Here is an 18,671-nt window from a genome sequence, read left to right as displayed (position 1 = left end):
GGAAAAGGCATTGGTCGCACTGGTAGATGATCTTTGGCGGGCCTGGGACAGGGGTTGCTCCTCTGTCCTGGTCCTACTTGACCTCTCAGCAGCTTTTGATACCATCGACCATGGTATCTTGCTGCGATGGCTTGAGGGGTTGGGAGTGGGAGGCACTGTTTTACGGTGGTTCTCCTCCTACCTCTCGGGCCATTCACAGTTTGTATTTGCAGGGGGGCAAAGATCTACCACAAGGCCCCTTTCTTGTGGGGTGCCTCAGGGGTCGGTTCTCTCCCTCCTCCTGTTTAACATCTATATGAAGCCGCTGGGTGAGATCATCCGTGGCTTTGGGGTGAGGTATCACCAATATGCGGATGATACCCAGCTCTTCATCTCCACCCCGAGCCAACCCAGTGATGCCCTTGACGTGATGTCCCAGTGCCTGGAGGTGGTGCGGGTCTGGATGGGAAGGAACAGGCTCAGGCTTAACACCTCCAAGACCGAGTGGCTGTGGATACTGGCATCTTGTATTGTCCAACAAGTTCCATCTCTTTTGATGGGGGGAGGTACTGCCCCCCCTCAGAAAGGGCCTGCAACTTGGGTGTCCTCCTGGATTCATGGCTTAACTTAGAAGATCATCTAACGGCCATGACCAGGGGGGGCCTTTGCACAGGTTCGCCTAGTGTGCCAGTTGTGCCCCTTTTTGGACCGAGATACCCTATGCACGGTTACCCACACCCTTGTCACTTCTTGCCTGGATTACTGCAATGCTGTCTACATGGGGCTGCCCTTGAAGTGCACCCAGAGGCTTCAACTGGTGCAAAATGCGGCCGTGCAGGTGCTTATGGGAGTATCTCGATACTCCTGTGTTACACCACTCCTGCACAAGCTGCATTGGCTTCGGGTTACCCTCTGGGTGCGATTCAAGGTGCTGGTAATAATCTTTAAAACCCTACATGGCTTAGGCCCAGGGTACTTGTGAGACCACCTGCTGCCATTGTCAACCTCCCATCGCCCGGTTCGCTCCCACAGAATTGGCCTCCTCAGGGTGCCATCAGCCAGGCAATGTGGCTGGTGACCCCCAGGGGGAGAGTCTTCTCTGTGGGCGCGCCGACCCTCTGGAATGAACTGCCTCCAGAGCTGCGGATGGCCTCTGACCTTCGGTCCTTCCGCTGTGACCTGAAGACCTGGTTATTTCAACAAGCGGGTCTGGACTGATTATGGTTTAAATTAGGCTTTTATTGGGTTAAATTCTCATGTATTTATCATATTTATTGTTTAATTTTTTTTAATTTTTGTACTTTATGTTTCTTAATTTTTTATTGTTGTGAGCCGCCCTGAGTCCTTAGGGAGAAGGGCGGCATATAAATGTAATCAATCAATCAATCAAACAAACAAAGAACCTTCCTAATTTATATTAGGAAGCAGTGTAATGAAGTTGGAGGAGATGAACTTAATGTTTTTCTCAAGATTGAGTTTCTTAGAATCAACTTGTTGGATTTAATTTTAGCTCTAGACAGGGCTTTTTTTTGTCATAGAATGCCCAGAACGGAGTTTTTGGATGGAACCTTGTAGGGTAGGCAAGGCGTATGACGTATGTTAGTTCTGGCACCTTTTTTTTTAAAGCACTGGCTCTAGATATCCTAAAAGATGAGTGTAAGGGATAATACACAAATAAGGGTTTCCAATCCCTACTTTTTCCTTGAAGCTAAAAAGATACCTCCAGAGCATTTTTAGATGCTACTGTTCCTACTGAACTCTGTAGATGGGTACAAGAAGAGACACAGGACTTTTTCTTTCCATGTACTTCCTGAAGTTCATATTTTACGCTTCAGTCCATTTTTCAGTTCTTCCTACATGCTGATTAATAGCTAATGGAGATCTTTTCTTTAATTTGATTAAGGATACCCTCGTTATGACCATCTTATCTTTCTAGTGTATAGAAAGTTTTTACAATTCAGTTATGGCATTACATACTTCTGCTTATCAATATACTGTACACATGCACATATTTATCTTTATATGAATGGTATGTTGTTATTACAGTTTATTACAATAGCAGGACCATCCCAGGAAAATAGATATTTTGCTGCTACCTTTGGATGAAAACAAAGAGCAAGATGATTGCTGGGATTCACCAGGCATATGAACTTATGATTCACAGTGGCATGGGGGCTTCCAACAGATGGTCCAACTCAGCAAGTGTGAAATCACCTGTTTTAACCGTGCTAGCACACTCTGTCTCACAATAACAGGATTTGAAAACATCAGTCAATTCAAACAATAAGGGAATACTCCTGGGCTTGCACTCTTTTTCTCTCACACATACAGACACAAATACACTTTTTAATGTTCAGAGAATATTTTTTAAAAAACAAAACAAAACTCCACTCAATAGTACAAATAGATTGGGCTTCAAAAAGCCAATAATGCGCCCCATGCTTTTCACTGTCTATAAAAAAAAATACTGCTTACTATGGCAAAAATACAGTGAGTTTAGTTTCTGATTAAGAAGTTTGTTTTTGTTTTTATACATTTGTCTTGATGTTTTGGGTGGCTTGTTTATCCTCCCAAATGTACAGGTCCAACAAAGGTCGTGACATTAAAACAATCAAGTCCCTTCGTGTTCTACGTGTCTTGAGACCTTTGAAGACCATCAAGCGGTTGCCCAAACTCAAGGTATTTGCATGTGAAATTCAGGCAGTGACAACTATTTTTTAAAAGTAACTTTTAAAGAGTATCAAATATGAAGAATGAGTGGCAATCTTTGCAGTGGAGAGTTGCCCTCTAGGGAGAGGGTAGGGTCTACTGGGCAGAACTGCATAGTGAAGTAGATAGCAATAGAATTTAGCCTTATATACTACCTCATCATGCTTTGCAGCACTCTTTGGGCAGTTTACAACGTCAGCCTATTGCCCCCAACAATCTGGGTCCCTATTTTACTGACCTTGGAAAAACGGAAGGCTGAGCCAACCTTGAATCCCATCAGGATTGAACTCCAGACTATGCACAGAGTTAGCCTGCAATACTGCATTCTAACCATTGTGCAACCAGGACTCCTTATCTTATCTTAAGTGGGTAAAGAAGCTAGCTTTCTCTCTAATGCTTCACTGCACAATCAATCCTACAAGCTATTGTTTGGATGGCTTTTGAAAACTACTGTAGTTTAATGCTCCAAACTTGCATTCAAATTCAGACAGATGAAGTTGCATTAGTCAGCTCTTCTATTTCCCTGGGTAACCCTAAATCTCAGCCCTTCTCTGCAGTGTCTGTGTGTACCCCTCCACCCATGACTTGTAACTCAAGCTATAACTCACCAAATAGTTGGGTCTGTTTCAGTGACATATAATGTGGAAGGTAAGGGAAGCTTATTTCCCTACAACCTCTTCTCATCATCTAGCCAAGCTTAGAGCATTGATAATGTTACCTAGTCAGCTAATGAAATGCCTTCAAGCAAGCAACCAAGCTTAAACAGAACCAAAGACTCCATGAAAGCTGGTGCCCCATCCCTATCCCCAGATTTATGAGTGGCATAGTGCACTTTCTTTATGCACCTACTAGCAACTCATAGGCACTTAGAAGATGGTGGTTTTACAACCCAGCAGGATGTCTCATGCACCTAAGAATATATTCCTGTAAAACTACAATTGTCAAGATTGTCTTGGAAGAGAAAACAGCCATCAGGATCGTGCAAAACTGCAATTGCTAGGAATTTCTTGGAAGAAGAAACAGCTTTGTGTAAAGCTTTTTATTTCTAGAAGAGATGCTCTGGACAAATCCACTTTGATGAGTGAGAGTCTCCCTGCCCTTTGCATACTTAGGAAAGGATACTGATTATGTTAACACAGGACTTTGTCCTGAAAAGTACTATTTATTGCAGACTCCTTCCTCCAGGTAAAGAAAAGGTGGAAAACTCTAGGATGACATTTCTATCTTTGTGCTACCCGGTCCTTGCCTGTCTTTGCCTTTCATGCAGATCTGCACAGTGATTTTTGAAGGACTGACCGAGAGAGCAAGAATAGGCCTGCATATCCCTATAGTTGGTGCAGCTGATGTGCATTAAATAGTACCTGGGGAAATAATCATGATTACACAAGATGCTAAATAGCAGGCATGTCAAACTGCCAGCTCACAGGCTGGATGTGTCACGCCAAAACCGTGCCCACCCCATTGCTGGCAATGGGGAAAAAGTTGTGATATGTCGCGCGACATCATGTGACGTCGCGGGTTTGACATGCCTGCTATATAACATGACAGACCCTGCTATATAACATGACAGACCCAATTATCCTCATTTGTTTGGTACTGCACATATATAAATCGTTTAATAAACAAATGAATAGATGCCTTTTATACAGTATAGATTTCACAAATGCCTTAACTAATTATAACTTTGAGGCTCTTTATGTCTTCTTTGATAAGAGTATTTTTACTTAGTTAAGATGAATCAAACTTTATGGTTTATCATTCTCCCTCAGGCAGTCTTTGACTGTGTTGTAACTTCTCTGAAAAATGTCTTCAACATACTCATTGTCTACAAGCTCTTCATGTTCATCTTTGCTGTTATCGCAGTACAGCTTTTCAAGGGCAAATTCTTCTACTGTACAGACAGTTCAAAGGATACAGAGAAGGATTGTATGTAAGTACAGCATGCAGCAATTATTCATGAATTTGCGTATGGCATTATCTCATGGTTTTTCACAGTTAATATACTATAGAAACTTAGAGGTGCTTGTAAATTCATGTTAGTTTTTTAATCATTTTCTTCTATTTTTCAACTTCTATGCTTTTGCGTGTTTGGGGAATTTTCTGATTATGTAGAAACCAGTATTTTATTTTTAGGTGATCTTGTTCTACTTCCAAACTGATAGGTGCTTAATTTTACACTGAATTATATAGAAAATTATATGGTAAAACTCTAGAGAGAAACATGAGCTTAAATCCCTATTTTTAATTACTGTAAGAAACTTCTTAATGTTCTTGACCCCTTGGTTTCTATTTCTATTTAATCCTTACATTTTCTGATGAACTTTAGAAAAAGAAAAAAGTAAGATCAGGGGGCATAAAGATACAACAGTAGCTAAGTTAATATCTGCTATTTCTTATTCTAAATTCTGCCTTGCTACTCCTATTCAGTCAAGCTAATTTCTAGTATCAGAGCCAGACTGATGAAAAAGTGATATCAGAAGGAAAGATATGGGAAGATAAAATCAAAGGAGACTGGATTCCCATGATCAATGCTGCTGTTCTATCCTGGGAATTGTATTTTTTGTCTCTGGACCAACGTTTTAAGCCTTTTTCCTGCCCTCTTTACTGCGAAGGTATAACAAAAGTCTTTTATTCTCTGCCACTCTTATGCTGCAGTGGAAACTATATAGACCATGAGAAAAACACAATGGAAGTAAAATGTCGACAATGGAAGCGCCATGAATTCCACTATGATAATATCATTTGGGCTCTGCTTACACTCTTCACTGTTTCCACTGGAGAAGGATGGCCTCAGTGAGTATTTTCCTTGTTCGCCTATAACTGGACTTTTCTAACTTTTTCAAGACATAGAACCTGCTAGTGAAAAAAACAATCAAGATCTCCTGATCACAAAATGGTAGTCATATCACTTTTTTTTCCACAAAAGAACAAGCTCCACCCTTTCCACTGAACTTTTGAAAAATTATCCCTGGTGTATTTCATTCCCCACCCCTTTGGCTTTAATCTCTTATGGAACCCCATCAGATTTCACAAAACACATATTGAAAAACTGCTCTACTATGATATTAGAAATGGATTGTTGTAGTTCATCTTTAAATTATGAGAAGAATCAGAACATTATTTAGTGTACTTCCTTTTTAATAATAATAAGTGTAATCTTTTTTCCAAGGCAAATGAATGTATTTTTATTATGATACAAAGGCAGATTTCTGAGTTGTGTTGCCTTTTTTACAAAGGCAAAATTCCCCTCTTGTTCAAAGACTACCTCACATAGAAAAAGGACTTCTTGAGACATTTGCTGTAGGAAACAGTTCTTCTAAAGCAAATTTAAAGCCAATGTATACTTTCAGAATAATCATAGATTACTATCCTTCAACTATTCTCTGGGAGGGAAGTAACAAGGGAGTTTACAGCTGACTTTCATTAAATTGGCTTATCAAAAGCTAAACTGCCTTCAGTCAATTTACTTATTTTTTGTGTATTTCACTTTACTTTTGATAAATACACTATATCAAAAGACTTTGTACACTCTTTCAATAAAACTAACTTGATAAAAAATACCAAGGACTCATTAGCATATGGTTTTCACTCATGTTTTCTCTTTCTCACTGTGTCCCCAGAGTTCTACAACATTCAGTAGATGTGACTGAAGAAGATCGTGGCCCCAGCCGTAGCAACCGCATGGAAATGTCTATTTTTTATGTGGTTTACTTTGTAGTTTTCCCTTTCTTTTTTGTTAACATCTTTGTGGCTCTCATCATCATCACTTTCCAGGAGCAAGGAGACAAAATGATGGAAGAGTGTAGCCTTGAGAAGAATGAGGTAATAAGAGCTAACTAGAGTTTAATTTAATCATGTGCATGACTGGGTCTGCTTAGGGATAGATTTAACTCTGGATGTTAGCTGAGTGTGTTATTCAACCCCCTCATATTAACCTCTCCATTGACTTATTTAAGCAGGTTGCAGAACATTTTATGAGAATCTTGACACCTGGAATCCTAAAAATCAATAGGCTTTTATTATCCTGGATTTAAAGAAAAAAATGTTGAATGAGGAGTTGAAAGTGGAATGAAAATTACCTTATTTTCCACATTAAATGAAACAAAGCAGTTTTTCAACAATAACTATAAATTATTCCTTATCTTATATTTCTTGTTTGTTCAGATTATATCGTATGAAAAGATGGATGTTGTTTTACTTCTTTGCACTGCATAGTTGCATATTATTGGCAATAATGTAATAACATGATTGACATATTCTTGATTTCTTTTTTCTCCTTCCAGAGAGCCTGCATTGACTTTGCTATCAGTGCAAAACCCCTCACCCGCTACATGCCTCAAAACCGACACACTTTTCAGTACCGAGTTTGGCACTTTGTAGTATCCCCATCATTTGAATACACCATTATGGCTATGATAGCTCTTAACACTGTGGTTCTAATGATGAAGGTAAGATGAACAGATATAATGTTTGAGTCAGTCTGACAACTCCTATATATATATATATATATATATATATATATATATATATATATATATATATATATACACACACACACACACACACACACACACACACACACACACACACACACAATTATCACAAGTTTGCTAGCTAGCTGTAAACAGCATTTGAGAATCATGGAGTAAGCTGCCTTTGAATGAATACTGCCAGTATTGTCTAAAATGACTGAAGCATTTCTTTATGATGTCGGGGAAGAGGGGGTGTCCTTCTCAAATCAAATGCTTTCAACTAAAAATTACAGGGAGAGAAGCTTTCTGAATGCAACTTTAAGAAATGATGTCTCAGTTTGCTTCCTTTTCTGTTTGGTTTTTTGTAAGCCTAAGAGCAGAGATTTTTATTGATTTTTAACTGAATTGCTCTGTGAGATTTTTCAGGTGAAGTGTAGGATGAAAATGCTTTAAATATATACAAGCATAAAGTAAATGCTCTGTCACTAAGTGATGGCTCTTCATTTCTTGGGAACTGTAATTAGAAGCCATGTCAGGTATTACCGTACATGTTAGAAATGCATCTAAAGGGATTAAAATTGCACATTTCACACTTAAATATATATTGTAGCTCTCTAAGGGACCTTCTTCTCCCACTTAATTAGTGGGAGGTCAGGAAGGGTAGACTTGCTCTGGATCCCTTCATTTAAGGATTATTCTCTTCAGAGGCCAAGGAGTTGACCCTCTCCTTGATTTCCTGAAATCAGATTACCTACAGATTGAACTCCAGAAAGCCACTAAAACATCTTTCTTTAAAGAGAGACTGGGCAGTAGAGCGGATATGAGTAGCAAGTTCTCATTTTATCAGTAATGCTTAAGAGTTTTGAGTGCCCATCATTTCATAATTTTACTATTTTATTATAATACCTTCTTACTAAAAGAGGCAAATATAAACCATTCCTGTCCTCCCCGCTGAATTGTTCCCTCTCTTTCTTTCTCTCTAAGATACCTGGAGCTATTTGTTTTTAGTGGTAACTGTATTTAGCATTCATCTCACTATTTAGGATGTGCAAATCTTAAAGATATACAGTAGGCAAGCCTCCAGGATTCTTATATTAGCCTAACTGACTCCTCTTTTTTTCTCTTTTTGGTAGTACTATTCTGCTCCATATACCTATGAATTGGTTCTGAAGTATCTGAATATTGCTTTTACCATGGTTTTCTCATTGGAATGTGTTCTGAAAATCATAGCTTTTGGTTTCTTGGTGAGTAAAATGCATTCAGCATTAGATATTAAAACTCTGTTTACAGGCACTCTAGTTTGGGTGCACTAAGAATGCTTAGGATCACTCCTTGTCTGTAGGAATTGCTATCTGCACATGCCAGGTTAAAGTTATTGATGTCCAGAGCTGGCCATTTTCTTGATGGACATGGAGCCTCTATGGTACCAAACCTCTCAAAGTATGTCTTCCAGAATTCCTCAGTGTCTGATTATAAATTCTAGAGTGATACATTTCTTGAAGTTATTGGAATACCAGTAATCCTTTGGCTCCTGAAATTCTTCTGAAAAGCATAGCCTTAAAATAAAATGAAGCTGATGCCTAATGGATGAAAGGGAATATAGAAAGGGTGATTCAATTAAAACTTGAATTATCCTTTCTAGCAGACCTATATACCAGTGGTCCCCAATCTTTTGGGCACTGGGGACTGGTTCCTTGGAGAGAGGCTTTTCCACAAATCAGAGAGGGGTGGTGGTTTCAAGTGCTGCCTGCATCCCAATTTCTGGCATGCCGCAGCCTGGAACTGATCCATGGACCAGGAGTTGGGGATCCCTGCTATATACAATTTTTATTCATTGAAATATTCATTTGAATTGGAAACTCTGACACCAGATAAATATCCTAGATTTATCAAAAAATTAGATTTGCTGGCTTGACCAAAAATCCTACACCTAGCCCAATCCTTAGGATTCAGGTGAGTGTGATTTCCTTTTTTATTGTACTAGAGCAGAAGGTGATAAAGAAAATCAGTCAGGCACCCACTTTCAAGACATAGCAGGGAACTTTTAACTCTGAACTAGCTCACAAAAGCCATCAATGCACGATGTTATAAGGTATAGTACAATATAATGCAGTGAAGTTAAAACAAATGGATTACAGTAGATTGATGTGGACTTCATAAGAAAGCACAGGAAACTGTACCCATTTCAGTAGGCTAATCAGTGATACAAAAGTGTGAGACAGTTTTACTTGGTTTGCACGCAAACAGAAATGGGGTCTTTTTAAAATACATTTAAGACTATTTGGGAGCATATGCTAACATTTACCTGACTTACCAGCTTGAAAATGGCAGGAGGCTATACCTCCAATTTTTGATCATTACTGTTACCATTTGCTCGAGGACATCAAAAGAAGGAGCTAGGAAGTCCTTAGGCCTCAGACTAGATAAGCAAAGATAGGCTACCCTTATTTTTTGTGTATCTGAATTGAATATAGCCTGAATGGTGGCAGATTTTCAAGGGATATTATTACATCAATGCTTACATTATATAGTAGGTTAATCTGCACATTCCTCTTTCTTCTCTTCTTTCTGAAGAATTATTTCCGTGATACCTGGAACATATTTGATTTCATCACCGTGATTGGCAGTATTACAGAAATTATCCTGACGGATAGTAAGGTGAATATCTTTCTCCATTACCCTCCTTTAGAGGAAGATCAGGACTGAAAACTGCATATGATGTTTCTTTTTTACTTTTTCATTTTACTGTTTCCTCCTTCTCTCTGGCATTGTGTTAAGCCGACAGTTACCAGCAGCTTCAACATGAGCTTTCTGAAGTTGTTCCGGGCTGCCCGTCTCATCAAATTGCTTCGCCAAGGGTATACCATTCGAATTCTGCTCTGGACCTTTGTGCAGTCATTCAAGGTAAAAGCTGAACTCCTGTCTTCCTTCCAAGGTCAGTGGATTGCTTAGGACAATGAATAACATCAACCATTACATACACAATTGCAGGCCACATCCAAGCAGATATATTAACTGATTATGGATGCCTTAGGTCAAACCATCAATCATCCACAAAAACCCAGCTACTGGAGAAAGAGTAATCCACACAAACTGATGGAGAAAGAGCTAGCAAGCTTTCATCCTCTTTATCCATATAAATGACCATCTCTTCAAGTTTTACAGATGACAAAGTTTTGGGAGATCTACTTTAAGAAAGATTGGATACTCTAACTAACTGACAAAGATATAGCAGTACAGTAGACTGAAAACCTTACTAGTCCAGCATCCTTTATACCACAAGCAAGACATACCACAAGGCCCAAACATTTTCAGGACGATGTATGTAGTCTATTCAGGGAGAGAGGTACCCCACTTCTCAGATATCTCCAATTGTTATGGCTGTGCAATGCTTCTGATCCAGAAGAGGTGCTTCAGAATGTGCAACAGCTGTGTGATTCTAGAAACAGGCATGGCTACTTTGATGAGTCACAGACAGGTGCTGCTCAGTTCACACTCCCACACATTCCAAACGCCTCTTCCAAATTGAATTTAAAGCCCTATTAATTGCCTGTTTTATATTGTAAACCCAGTGGGATGCAGCTTTCACTTAGGATCAAATCCCCCTCTGTCAATTCATTTGCTTCCATGTGACTGTAACAGCCTGGAGTCTTTACCACTTCATTATTAAAAATAGTATTCATTGTTCCATGGTTTCCTCAGCCTCTTCCCTCACAGCAAACAATAAATCCTTGCCATACTTTTTTCTTCTTCCTATGCAACAAAATATACTATATAAATTTAGATTACATTTTTGAAAAAAAATATAAAATATTCATTTATTATTAGTTTTCATTAGTTAGTATATAATACTTTCATAACCTGTTGCTCTCCAAATATGCAGTATTCATCCATAAGTAAAGCAAGTCTGCCTGAGACACATACAAGGAGGACCCTTGGCAATCATTTGAAAATAATTACCCAACAATTTCTTTCAACATCCTTTTTTATTTTTCCAGTCTAGCTTACAGCTGTGGGGTTTCTCAGTGGTTTCCCATCTAATTAATCTTTTTTTAGTTTTGGGGAAATTACAAGATTGGCTAAGTGCTTCTACCTGTTGAGGATATCTTTTTCTACACTGACTGATAGTTGTATGGGGGCAATATCTAGATTGGGTTAAAGTCAACCAAACAATTGTAAAAGCTGGCATGGTTTAAAAGACCATGCACTTAGAACAAGGAATTTAGACCCCAAAATTTAAAAAAGCCCATAAATTATTATAATATATTGACCAAGAAGATTACATACAATGTATTCCTTACTAGGCTAGTTAAAAGTTCTGTCTACAATATTGTAACCAAAGAAAGGATATTAGAACCAAAAGATCATGGCTCACTATAACCAAAAATGTGCTGTGAGGAAAGATTGATGACAGTCTTCCAGTCTTCAGGGAAAAGTAAACAATGTTCTGAATCACCATTAGTGGTGAAACAAACATGTGCTGATCAAGTAAACAATCTGAACCATCATTAGTGGTAGAACAAAAAAGTGCTACTGAGTTACTTGGTCTTTCTTTATATTTGTGCAGATTGTTTTGCTTCTTTGTTGGTTATCTAACTTGTCTCTTCCTTTCTCAATCCTGTTGTTATACTCCTCTGTCTCCCATATGTATGTATGGTTGCTTCCTTCTTCATATCTACAATTTATTTTGTTCCTTCTTATATTTGGATGTTTCGCAGAGTCAGATCAAATTTATTATGCAGAAGTGGCTGAGGGCCTCATTGGAGTCTGAGGCTTGCAAAAATTACTTGGCCATATTCATGGAGCAGGGTTTGCTTATGTTTGCTTAAGAGTTGACAATGACTTGATGCCACATAATCAATCAATCAAGGCCTATTTGAGGTTAGAACTAAAGTTACTATATCTCCTTTTTTAAAATGAAAGGACTCCATACTGTCAGATTACAGTAATCATGAAAACTGTCAGTCTGGAAGTGGTATAGAAGATTCAAGGTAAAGTCTTCTGTTTTATTCTGTGCACTTCCTCACATATAGCAGAAAAATATACTTAGTGCCTTAATTTCCTCTGTATTTTTCTCCCATGGGTCATTTGCATGTTTGTTAAAGAAGCTGTAATTAAGTCACCTGTTATTCTGCTCTGTATTGGTGCCAATCTTTTTGTTATCATGTTTCTTAAACTTAGCATCATGGCCTCACTTTGGTTCACAAATCATTTGGCTCAAGCCCTTCCATCCTTCTGAGGTCGGTAAAATAAGGACCCAGATTGTTGGGGACAATATCCTGATTCTGTAAACAGCTTATAGAGGGCTGCAAAGCACTGTGAAGCAGTATATAAGTCTAAGTGCTATTGCTATTTAGTTAGTGTAAACAGAGATTCTTATCTTCTCTGCCACCGCTTATTTATTACTATTTTAAGTACACACTGATGTTACTGTTTTAAGCATATAAATACTATGCCTGTAATAACTCAATACTTTGTATGATTTGCGTCTTCCAGGCTCTCCCATATGTCTGCCTTCTCATTGCAATGCTCTTCTTCATTTATGCAATCATTGGGATGCAGGTAAGCAAAAAACTAAAAAGGTGTAGGATAGTTGATTCATCCAACAAAGAAATAACAAAATCTTGAGTCTTCTTCTTATATTAAGCTTAAGCCCCCATTTTCAGGCAGGAAGTCCATTAGCTAATCTGTAGTCAAGAATATCTCAAGAACTCAAGTTGGAAAAGGCTGAAATAGGTTATTTGTAATCTAACAATAATTGGCATCTGAAGAAAAAAATAATGCAATATCTTATATTTAGGAATATGGATTGTTATATACTTGATGCATAACACAAGTTCTTTCTAAAGAATCCACACTGTGAAGAATTGCATGAATTATTAACCTTTTTTTCTGTGCACAGTTCTAAATTGTCGAGTGAAAAGATTATGCACTAATTCAGTTTCCCTAAGAAGCAATCCCCTCTTATGTTCAATGGATAATATGTATATACAACACTAGAAGATTTTTATTTTTATTCTTTATTTTTGGTACATAGAACAAATATACCATCTGCTATTTGCTCTTATATCTTATGTGCAACTACAGGAAAATTGGTATATGACACAGGGGTTAAAATATTGGCTTAAGAACAAGGATTTTACATTTTAATTTCAACCTGAGATGTGGCAGTTTATTGGCAAATTTAAATCAATCATGCTGTCTTTAAGTCCAATTTATCCAACACAATTGTTACTGTGATGAAATATTGCAATGGTGTGTGGGAATAATTTGGGAGATGGGAAAGAGGCACAGCCATGAGAACAGTCAGATAAGTGACAGCTAAGCCCACAGAACAAATGTGGGCATGGCAAACACCTCAGAAGGGACCATCCCAAGTTTTTTGTGTTATAAAGGCAATGGGGAGAAATGTACTTTCAGTCTTGCAAAATTCTGTTAATATAACCTTACAGTACCAATAAAGGAGAATATATGTAGCTCAGGGTTGAAATGAGGGGTCCTTGGTGCTCTCTAAGCTTGCTTGTTTTCTTGCAGGCATTTAATTACCCAACTAAGGTAACATTATAAGTGCTAGTCTTACCTTAGAATAGAATAGAATTAGTTCATCTGGGTGTGGGGTTCCTGTCTGGAAGTATAGAAATGAGTGTTCTATATGTTGGTTTGAGCTGCTGATTAAAAGGTGAGATGTAAGTCAAATTAATAAATGCAATGTAACAGGTAGTCTACTGCTGATTACTAAACAATGTCTGTATGATGACTAAATACTGAATCCCTTAAATTTGTTGGGGTTCAGTATAAATGCTATACAATGTGGTTATCGAAGGAGAAAGTGACATATTATAACCAGTTAATATTCTTAACTCTTTTCAAGATTTTGAAAAAATGTTTTATCCCAGCAGTACTTTTTCCCTTGTTCTGGTATCATCAACAAACTTTGGAAATATAAAAGAATGGTCAGGGCATTGTACATTTTCGACCATCCTCACCTTGCTGTGATTGCTGCATTTTTGCTTTTTGAAGTCAGCAATAACAATTTTATTTCTATGTTTTCAGGTGTTTGGGAACATCAAGCTAGATGAGGAAAGCCACATTAACCGCCACAACAATTTCCGCAGCTTCCTTGGTTCTCTCATGTTACTGTTTAGGTAAATTTACGTTTATATTCACACAAGGATCCATTCACACTTTGATATAAAGCAAAGAACCATCTCTCCTAAGATTTCAAAAGCTTCTGGTAATGAGCCAATACTCAGCTACCTAGTTTTACAAAGCTTGTTACAAACCAAGGACTCAGAGTTTCCCTTTTTACAGACTATTTAGTAGGCTTTAGCTTAAGACTGAATTGTTTTCAGCTCAGTGGGCCACAACTTTTATTTTCTGTGTCTCCTTTTTCTTAATCTTTGTAAAGAACCTCCATGTTCTGAAATCAGATAAAACTCTCTAACAGGCAGCTTAATTCCAAAGAGATTCATGAACAAAATTATTATCTTTGTTCTACTTTAATTATCAGGCAAATTATACAACAGCACCTCTTTCTTCCTTCAGTGCATCTACAATGTCATCATAATCTTTAAACCTGAAACCCTTTCATTGCCAAAATGGAATTTCAGCTTTCCTGTTGGAATCCTAGCTTCTAGCATGCAGAAGTCATAATTAGATCTGACTGGACTGAATCATAAATTATATAAAAGTCCTCCTCAATGTTATAACTGAATTTCAATAAAATATAGCACTTCATGCCAGGTTGTCAGTTCAGTATGATTAGCAAGAAGTGATATCACCTTTGGAAACCATGATGGGAATTAACTCCAGACAGCCTCTAGATGTCATGGATGATTTCTGAATTATTTGAAGTGTATATTAGTTTCTTAAATTTAAATTAAATTCTTAAGTTATCTGAAATGTATGTTTTGAAATTATCTTAAATTAGTGCATTATGTACAATAGTGGGATAACTACTGCTTTCTGAGCCTGCTGCCACTACCAGCCTGTTTGGCCTGGCAGACCACTCTTATTGACAAGAAATCTACATGGATCCAGATGCTCACCAGGAGACAAACTCAACTTGAGGGGAAATTATCCTTTTGTATGATGTTTGCAGTAGATTTTGCAGAACAGCAAGACTTTACTTCAACTTATAGAAAATCACCCTGAAGTCTATTTTTAAAAGATTATTGCTTAAACAGAGGCTTTCTGGAAGTAAGAAGGATTTGTTGAATATAGTAGTAAGCCACAAGCTGGATTTGTTTTCTTACAGAAGTGCTACAGGGGAGGCATGGCAGGAGATTATGCTTTCATGCCTAGAAGGGAAAGGTTGTGAGCCAGACACTACAGCAACATCTGGGCAAAATGAGAATGAGAAGTGTGGCACAGAACTAGCATATGTCTACTTTGTCTCCTTCATCTTCTTTTGCTCCTTCTTGGTGAGTTCCTCTTTCCATTATTCTACAGATTTATTGTTTTGTATTGTTTTCACCAGATTGATTTAAAGGATGATATGATATTCTTTAGTACTATATTTACTATATTTAACTGTAAACACGGATAAAGAATTTCATTATCGTGTGCAGAATTACATTGGAGCTTTCTTTTGTGCTTCCTCATTTGCTGGTCTTCTGCTTAAAGATCTGTTCCTATCCCTTTCCCCTTATTATGCATTCTTCTTGTTTCCTTCACACTTAGATGCTCAATCTCTTTGTGGCTGTCATTATGGACAATTTTGAATACCTGACTCGAGATTCTTCCATCTTGGGACCCCATCACCTTGATGAATTTGTCCGGATTTGGGCAGAATATGATAGAGCTGCCTGGTATGTAGGCATATCTGTTTTTTTTAATGTTCTTTACAAAATCTATTTAGATGTGATATCCAAATCAAGTACAAATATAATGGAAATGCCCTTCTCTATCCTGTGGTTTCTAGATGTTCTTATACAAAGGCCATCTGTGCCTAAACAACCTAATAGTCTTACTTAAATTAACAATTCAGCCAGTTTCAGCTTTTTAATTAAAAGGAAATATATATCCTTTATGGGTTTTTTATTATTCTGTCAAAACAGCTTTGCAAAGCTCTTTTAAATATGAGCAGCTGTGCACTGTACATGACAATGAAATATTCTGTAGATTGCAGTTTTCCTGCAGCAAATGATTTTTCCTATATTGACCATATGGACATACTTGTGAGCCATTGTGGAAATTGAGGTCTCATATATGTATAAAAGAGGATTTACTCATGTATGTCCAATCCCCCACCTATTTTTTTAAATTTTGTACTATATTTTGGTGTCTGCAATCTAAAAAAAATTAAGAAAAAAATCTTCATGGATAATTTATGTCAGGAGTGAATTGACCACCATGATATTAAAAACCTTCACCCATACTACTCACACATTTTAGGAGTGCTTTGGGGACATTGTTTTCCATTATATCTTCCCTGGTGCATTTCAATACATTTGCCTAATTCCAGAATTCCTAAGTGATAGTTCTTAAGCTGAAGTGGAACTGCCACTGGCAATACCTTAGGTTATCTTTTATGTATCTCAAATTTGAAAACTTAAAAGTATATTTCTTATTATCTTTCTCCAGCTTGAATTAGAACTACCTGTCTGCCTAATTGTCTTTTTACATTTGTGTCACTGTTCATGACTTTAAGAAAGATGTAAGACTTTTCTGGAGATATTGGAATCCTAGAATTTCATCAGATGGATATTATTAGCTTTACCCTACGATCTGAAAACTAAATGTATTGTTTTCTGTGAATTCACTCTTCTAAATTAATGAAACCTCTTCCTTTTAAAAAATTTACATGATAAATATGTTGGCCTTTAGGAGGAGCACATAATTAATATAGTTACTCTTCTGAACTTGTTTCCACTGTTAAAAGCAGACATTAATTTGGTAGCCCTGGCTTAATAACTCATCTGTAGCAAGGAAATTCATGTTATTTTCTTGAAAGGACAAGAAATGTCAGTGTCACCTTTTGTAGTTAAAAGCTATAGTGGCTGACAGTTCTGGGTGCAGTCTCATAGAAATGAAGAAAGCCAGTTTGAGGGAGAATTATTTGGGATTTAAATAAGAAGACAATAGATTTTTCCAGTTATCTTATTTTCCCATTTTCCCCTTCCTATAGTTATTTTTATAACTAGTTCACTAAATTTGTCTTATATTAAGACTGTAGTTTTTCAAAAACCATCAGACCTTGATGATTTTTAAATTTAGGATTATAATTAGGATAATATTGTGATTAGGATTATATTATGATATAGGATTCTTCTTTTGTACTTTTATTACTGCATTAAAAATAATACCTACAATTCTATTTAGAATACTACCTAAAGTATAATTATCATTCTAAATTAAAGTGATCATTATAACTGTAAGAGTTTCACCTCCTGCCCTTCCATTGCTAGACTGTGGTGACCATAATGTAAAGGAATCAAAAAGAAATTATTCCTGGCTGATACAACTAAGTCTTAGTTTTCAGAGACAAAAAACACCCCTGGGGATATCAAAAGGAAGTACTGTAGTACATCTCCTGACGTGCTATTGATATAGCTATGAAGCGCCTTTTTAGCCTATGTGAAATTGAACTCACAGGATAGATTGATCACCGCTGGGAAAAAAGGGGCAAAGTGGGAAGACAGGATTGGATGGGGGGAAAAAAAACCCTGGCTTGAAACTTTGTATAAAATAAGACACCATTTATCCATTTGATGTGAATCCATTTGATTGTGCAAAACCATTTGTTCTGCTTTTTTAAAAATTGGATAAATCTTGGTAGAATGACTGAGCTTTATCATTCCGTTACAAATCAGGCCATATGCACCTTCTTGGTGATGAAGAATTCCTCCATGGGAACATTGTAGAGTAGAGAGAAAAATAGCTATATCTTCAAAGGAGGTGATTGGGCAGAGCTTTCCCTCAGCCCCCTCCTCACCCTCAAAGGTAGAGCAAGGTAGAAAAAGAGCAATGCACATCTTTGGTGTTAACCAGTTGCACACAGTTCTTCTTTCCCATTTCCTGACTGGGCCTATTAACTCACCTGTGCTTCCTTTCCAGTGGCAGGATCCTGTATAAGGATATGTACAAATTAGTACGGGTGATCTCGCCTCCTCTGGGCCTGGGAGAGAAGTGCCCCTGCAGGGTGGCTTGCAAGGTTTGCCTCACAATCCCCAGCCACAAACTGACAATAGGGACATCCCATTAAATCCCGCTCTCCTCCTCTCTTTTGTACTTCACGCTATTGTACTTCACAAGAGAATCCTGACTTGCTTTCCCTCGAGTTTAAAGAGATTCAAACCTTCTCAGAATCAGCAGCTGTTATAACTGGAAAAGATGAAGAAATGCATTTCAGGACCCACATTCATTCTCATCTTGAATGAATAACTCTGGAGGTTTTTAGAGTGTCATGGAGTAGCATAGAGAAGTTTTGGAACCATTGTTTTCTGCTTCCCCTTTCGGGACCTACATTTTTCATTTGAAATGGGCATTGTATTTGGTTTTTCACTAACT

General features: G+C 37.5%; 1 protein-coding gene across 1 annotated transcript in view; it reads left to right on the top strand.

The window, feature by feature from the left end:
- Positions 1-18,671, top strand: part of CACNA1E (calcium voltage-gated channel subunit alpha1 E) — a gene marked incomplete at its 3' end in the record, with an annotated part of 392,449 nt that overhangs the window by 334,581 nt on the left and 39,197 nt on the right. The window contains exons 27-38 of the mRNA XM_083358506.1: positions 2,562-2,658; positions 4,458-4,618; positions 5,344-5,481; positions 6,309-6,510; positions 6,972-7,136; positions 8,294-8,404; positions 9,735-9,818; positions 9,939-10,064; positions 12,657-12,722; positions 14,214-14,305; positions 15,418-15,583; positions 15,843-15,970. Coding sequence (XP_083214632.1) covers positions 2,562-2,658; positions 4,458-4,618; positions 5,344-5,481; positions 6,309-6,510; positions 6,972-7,136; positions 8,294-8,404; positions 9,735-9,818; positions 9,939-10,064; positions 12,657-12,722; positions 14,214-14,305; positions 15,418-15,583; positions 15,843-15,970 — 1,536 coding nt within the window. The remainder of the gene's footprint in view (positions 1-2,561; positions 2,659-4,457; positions 4,619-5,343; positions 5,482-6,308; positions 6,511-6,971; positions 7,137-8,293; positions 8,405-9,734; positions 9,819-9,938; positions 10,065-12,656; positions 12,723-14,213; positions 14,306-15,417; positions 15,584-15,842; positions 15,971-18,671) is intronic.

Source organism: Vipera ursinii (genome assembly GCF_947247035.1).
Source record: "Vipera ursinii genome assembly, chromosome: 3".
NCBI lineage: Eukaryota > Metazoa > Chordata > Lepidosauria > Squamata > Viperidae > Vipera > Vipera ursinii.
This window is presented reverse-complemented; position numbering and strand designations above follow the sequence as displayed.